The sequence below is a fragment of the Chaetura pelagica genome, unplaced genomic scaffold (assembly GCF_000747805.2).
Source record: "Chaetura pelagica isolate M959 unplaced genomic scaffold, ChaPel_1.0 scaffold12, whole genome shotgun sequence".
NCBI lineage: Eukaryota > Metazoa > Chordata > Aves > Apodiformes > Apodidae > Chaetura > Chaetura pelagica.
The window spans coordinates 4,689,913-4,696,757 of NW_009952801.1; the positions used below are offsets into that span (position 1 = coordinate 4,689,913).

General features: G+C 34.2%; 1 protein-coding gene across 1 annotated transcript in view; it reads right to left on the minus strand.

The window, feature by feature from the left end:
* The window catches only part of DGKB (diacylglycerol kinase, beta 90kDa), a 294,394-nt gene that overhangs the window by 233,744 nt on the left and 53,805 nt on the right, over positions 1–6,845 (minus strand). Inside the window, exons 9-11 of the mRNA XM_009994937.1 lie at positions 3,481–3,598; positions 682–770; positions 485–601 (exon numbers count right to left, since the gene is read on the minus strand). Coding sequence (XP_009993239.1) covers positions 485–601; positions 682–770; positions 3,481–3,598 — 324 coding nt within the window. The remainder of the gene's footprint in view (positions 1–484; positions 602–681; positions 771–3,480; positions 3,599–6,845) is intronic.

Genomic DNA, 6,845 nt, shown 5'->3' on the forward strand with positions numbered 1-6,845 from the left:
AGGAGCACACGCAAGTTGTATATATTAGACTTGGTGCGCAGATTAGTATATTACCAAGATGTCCCTGCTATTATTCCCAGAAACTTGAAATCCCTGTATCCTACCAGATGTCCTCAATTCTATTTGCCTGTCATATTACATCACATATTATGACTTTGTCCTAGTGTTACAGTGACCTTGACTTTTCCCAGTACTGAAAACTCTTCTATAATCTTTCTATAATGTCAATTGGGAATTCTGGTCTTTACAATGACATATATTATTTCCATTTTTATATTGTCTTGAAGCAAAGTACAACTTTGTATTTGGTTGCAACAATTAAAGACACCTATGAATATTTTCCATATACCGCCTCTATAAATACACGCCACTCATTCCTGATGACAAAACTGAACGAGACCTTTTGAATGAAGAGCCTATAAAAAAGACATGCAGATTTTTGTCTCTCTAATCTGTTCTAAAGGTTTTACTATTGTATACTCACCGTGATCTGACACCAAACACAGTGAAGTCCAGTCAAGCCTTGGTAGCATTTTATAGTTTTGTGGCACTTATCACATTTTGTTGGGCAATTTCCTTCTACCCAGAAATGGTGCATTACCTGTAAAAGAAAAGCGTGGACTTACATAGAATTAATAAATTAACAGGAACATGCCACACTTCAAGCCAATCCAAACTTACATCAGTATTCTTTTTGGACTTCACGTATGTTTTGATGCAAGATGCAGGAGCTCTTGAGACACAGCGTTCATGGACTGTATACTTGCAAACTGAAAAAAGAAACACATTAGCAGATGTTGAGGCAATGGTGTTTCTGATGACATTTTTGTGAAACAAATAATGCTGCCAGCATGCTATCTCCAAATAATCAATCCAATCCATCAATGAAAACTCAAACTAGACTGTTTTTTTTCCATGGAATACATAAGGCCAATTAGAACAGGAAATATTATGCAAGCGAGAAATACAAGAATTCACTATCATTGCATAACAAAAAATGCTTAATTAAATCAGAGCTCACTAAATTTTTTCACAATAATTCCCAAATGACAAAAATATTAAAGACAAATTGATGACTGCCAAATGGTTTGGTGTCATTTACTGGTAAAAAGAAATCTATATTTTACAGACTACAGGCATGACAGCAGCTGGCAAGCACAAAAATAAAAGCCAATGAGTTTTGTTCTTTCTATTGATTTATAAATCTTAAATGGCTGATTAGCCCATTTTCAGATAGCAATTGTTTTCATGCATTCCATGTAATCACTCTAACTTTAACTCTTACTTTCCCAAATGTCACCTCCTGAGAAGTTTTTTTTTTCTTTTCTAACCCCTCCTCATCAGTTTTAGGCAACTACAATTGTTGACTTGGTCTGTAAAGATCATTAGCTGCAGTTGGAAAAATAAGTGTGTCAGGGTGCAAGGCAAAGATCTCCTGACTATACAACTGTACCTGGATGAGAAAATAATGCTACAGCTTATACCTGCATTCAATACAGTCAACTATTAAAAACTGAGAACGAATTTCTCCCTGCATGGTATATGTCTCACGCTTTTGACCCCGAGAGTAATTAAGCACAAAGTACTTCTAAACACCTTGCTTGCACCTATTACACAAACCCAGTGGGAGGCGCAGCCGTTAATCAGACAAACTGCAGGGAGTAACATTGTTGATTGGACCACGGAGGGATGGTGAGGCCCCCTGCCGTTTCTTTTTTTTTTTTCTTTCCTCCCACACAATCTAAAATGCAAATAATGAAATCTATAGCCATGCTTTGAAAATTTATTGGAAAAGATGTTTAGCAAGACAGACTCATGCTCCTTGCTGCATGAACTCAAATAAGCATGTAGGTGTTCTGCAGATACTCTGGCACCATTCTCACCAAATAAATGCCAAGCACAATAACAAATAAATTTTAAAGAGGTATACCTTGCAGCAGAGAACATTACAGTTCTTTTAAGGCTGGTCTTTTGGGGCAGCTGATACAACTAATCTACACATTTATGATAACTATTGAAGATGACCTACAGAATTTGCTCAATAGAATTTTCTCTTTACAACGTATTTGTGTCTTACATTTCCTCACAAGGATTAAGCTTACATCAATCTGACATAAAAGAATATTAAAGAATGCAAAGTTTCAAGATCTAACAGTCAATTCAGCATTTTATATAGATAGATAATCCAGTTACTGTCATTAGTATTTATTAATCTTAAATTATGCAACTTCTATTTGAATTTGAATAAATGTATCTCTCATTCCACAGCTATGTGAATTAAATCATGCAATGTGAAAACCCATGTGTGGAGGATTTACATGTGTATTATGTTGTAAAGAATTCTGTGGTCCACAGAGGACAGAAGTGGCCACTTCCAAAGCCCTCATTCATTCAGACAAATCTCAAATTACATCACTAGAACTGTACAGACAGAAAGGTTCTGATCAGCTGTGATGGGCCATCTTTCATACCAAAAGTGTAGGAAGTAAGTTACACTAAGAAACTGATTAATTTATCAAAAAGAACAATGAAAGGTGACTTGATACTATCATGAGAAGAATACAGTGAGTACTAAAGATCCCATTAATCTAATAGGGCAGGGGATGATAACAAGAACCAATCATTGAAACCATCTACCAGACACATTCAAATCAGAAAATAGGTCTTGTTAAAAAGATGATTAATCATTGGAACACATCACCAAAAAAAAAAAAAAAAAAAAAAAAAAAAAAAGGATCATCCATCTCTTGAAACATCCAGAAATCAGACACCTTTTGGCAAGATTTGGTTTCTCAAGATACAGGGTATGAACTCTTTAAACATACATTACTAGGAGATACATAGCTGTAATTCAAGGAATTTAATTGTAGTAACTGCATCTAATAGTCTAATGAAGGTCAAATTAGATGTAGTAGTTTTTCTGTGTCCCTTTACCTTAAAATCTATAATCAGTCAATATGTGAAATGATACAAAACTTTAGAAGGAGTACAGAAACCTGATTTCTGGAAAACTGATATTTTGCCCTTCACAATTAACAAAACAAGAATTCTGTGCAAAATTGGAATAAACAAATACAGGACCTAGATGCTAGTCAACTTGATACCTATTAAAGAATATGGATAAATATTAATAAATACAAAAGAGTATTAGCAAAAAAAAAGTAAGGTTGAAACTCAAGTGTGAAACTTAAGAAACTTAGCTATGATCAAGCATGATCATAGCTAAGAGAATAAAAAACAAACAAAAAAGAAAGACAAAAGGGCTGACTCCAAATGGAACTATGAGAGCTGCTATTCCTCAAACAACAGTTTTGAAAAAATGGAACCTTGATTGCTCAAGTATAGAAGACAAAGGGGCAGACATAATTGTGCTGGCCATGGGTTTGTATTGGGAAGCTACTAGTTCTTTGTTATGCAGCAAGCACAACATTTCCAGGAATAGACATGTATGCAAATGGACGCTGAAAAGCTTATACTCACAAGAACAGCAGAGACCTTGCTTGCCTACTCCGATTAGCATGTTCAAACAAAGATTACAGTAGGCAGGCTTGTTAAAGTGTTTCAGTCTCCATACATGCTGCCCATCGTCTTTCACATTCTGCACAGAACATAAAAGAAACAGATTTCACTTAATAAGATAAACAATGAAATATATGTGCCAATAAAAATTGGAGATTGACTCAAGAACATAAAAGACAAGCTGTTACTTCATTTAATACTCTGTACCAGATCACAGTATAATAATTCTAAATACACAGGCAATGATGCAATAAAAATTCTTCAGTAACTCATGGACATCCATGTGTCTCAGAAACAACTCAGAAAAAACTCCAGGCTGCTGTCACTATTGCAACACAACAGTAGCAATAAATCTAGCCTGATGTTATAACTAGTATTAAAACTAACTAATATTTGTTCTAGACTACTTATAAAAAGAAAGGACCTGCAGGTTAGAGGGTAAATCTCCCCAAAATGAACAAAAAAAAATAATTTTAAAACTACAGAGAAATTCATCATGTCCCTTAGAACTAGGGACATGTATCAAAATATGTGAAGTGGGAAATCTAGCCATAATAGTAACTATTGCCAGGTTTAATTTATGTTTATCTATTACAAATAGTCTATCAAAAAGCAAGTATTTAAGGATGAGACTTACATCCCAGACCTCTTCTCTAAAAATTTAATTCCTTATATTTAAGCCCAAATTTTTCACATAGCTGCAGCACTATACTCAAATCTTGTGAATCAGTAGACTGATCAACAGATCAGCATTTGTAACTCAAGGACCCACTATGACTCATACAGACATTATCAAATCATTTATGTTTACAAAAGTAAGCTTTCAGTTACAGTATTCTCCTCTTCATTTTTAACAGGTTCATTCCAAGACCTCACTGTTATTAGAAGAATTTTAAAATTATGTGCACTTGGTACAGATGCTAAATAAATTAATAAAATTCCAAGTTTCTTGGGAAGTGTGACCATCAGATATTTTCCTTTTTGCAATCATCAGGTCTTGAATTTTTTAAACAACAGTTTAACCTAATGTAGCATAACTTTTATTTTTTTTATTTATTTATTTTTTAAAACAGATATAACATCCAATGGAACAAATGTATTTTATGTCTATCTGATGGAAATGGGTTGCAGTAGTTTGATTCTTTATTGTGTCTTACTGAAACACTATGGTCTTCCTGGTCATATAATTTCCAAAAAGAAACTGTTACATAGCTATAGGAATCCACATCAACCTCTGGTTCTCAGAAGCCACAGGTGGTTTGTGTTCAGTTTCTGATTTCTCCCATAGAACTAAAAAAATATGTTATCATGTGTGTACTAGACCATCAATAATATGATGGTTTTCACTAATAAGGACAGTCAAAGTAGACACAAAATTTAACAAAAATTCAGTTTTGCCCTGAACTAGCATATACCGCATGTGTTATGTTCTTAACAATCAGTGCTGCTCTATTCTAAGAGTTAGCTGTTAATGAGAAGCCAAAGATGATGAAGACTTCTTCAGCTTCGTGGGGAAAAAAAAATAATGTTTGGTTCTAAGTCAGGTCCTAGCTAGAACACAACTTCCAACAAATTACCTAGAAACAAAAGGAACTGAAATAAGCTGAATCATTTTTTATCCTTTTTTTTTTTTTTCATTGAGATATCAGGATCGGAGCCTAGGTTACCCAAATATTATCAGTAGGAGTTCAAATGTCATCTCTGACAGCTAGGCAATGACAGGGTCCCCTTTCTGCAGAAAGAGAAAAGCAGATGCCTAATACGGGATTCTCAGGCAAAGAGTGTGGAAGTTTTCCAACTTCCCCTGAAGAAGCAGAAATAGATTCTGCAGCTGTGGAGCACTAGAAGCCTGCCGAGTTCCTTCATGACTGGCAGCTGAGGAGGATGTATTTAATTAAATGGAGCTCTGCAACTCCTATTTTTCTTTCCATCTTTTCCTATCATATTCCATACATGTTTGAAGTATTGCCCAACTGCTATAAAGAAGGTGAGTATTAAGTCCACTGAAAGTAGACAGTTATTAGACAATAAAGACCATGTAAATCCTTCCATGTAAACAATGTACACTTGCATTTCAGTACTACTCATGTCACCAAAAGATACAACCATAAACCACAAGCACTAAAAATGGAAGCCAAACAGCTTTCCTTACCAAATAGTTGCTATTTCTGAAAATTGACAAAAAAGCATAACTATGCATAAACCTGCCCCTCTTCCACATTAGTTTTGTGTTACTTTTTCATTTTAATTTTATTTTTAACGAATGGCTATTACATGTGACTATGTTGCTTCTTATTTGAACAGAACATATGGACTAACTTAGCTGGCATTTTCCTTATCAGAAAAACAAACAAGTCTTGATGTGGGTGTTCTGCCAATTAAAACACTTAACTGTGTTACAGACTGCAACTGATGCAATTTCATTACATAAACACAATGCACTTTTGGAAAATAGCAAATTAAGTTTTTGCTCTTGTGCACTGCCAAAAATAAGCAATAAAGTGCCACATATGATTATGCATGCACATAATTTCTTAAAACACTGTCTAAGAAAAAAAAAAAGACATAAATGAAACAAAGCTACCTCAATGCAAGTCTTTAAGTATGAATAAAATCCACAATTCTGACACATCAGTACATTTACTGACATTCACTCATTTTGCTTCCACATCCTGAGAAAGTTTTTTTAAAACAGTCATTTAGAAAACCTCGAAGCAGGGCAGGTACAGTAAAAATCTCTTCATCACTTCATTATAGATCACCGAAAATTAAGTCTCCATATGCCACACTCAGACTTTAGCACATAATGACAATACTAACATTTATTCTGTTAACAACACTTCTCTTAACTTATGGTCCTGACCCTTTTACCATGGATTTGTATGCCAAAAGGACTGGACCTTAAAAACCAAGTCAACCATGAAAGAATCAGTCTTGGAATTAGTGGAAAAATTTATTCAGTCACAGAATTTAGCTACACATACCTAGTCTGGTTTAATACGATTGAGCTTTTTTAGATATATGTAATAAAAGTAGCCCAAGAGATCTTAAGGTTTCAAGCAGAAAACTAAAGATTTTAAGATTTCAAAAATGTAATGAAATTACTCATAAATTTTCATCCTAGCAAGTATTGCCTCTTAAAATAGCTATAGCTGAAATACCAGCATGCTCAGTCTTTTCTATGAGAAGAATCAGTAACAAGCAACCAAGGGAGAAGGATGTTAGTGAATTTGCTAAGTTATTATTTTGCTACCTAATGTTATTTGCTTTTAACTTCTTTTTAAAATATTTGTATGAATTGAAGAGGTTTTTATGACTGATCTTTA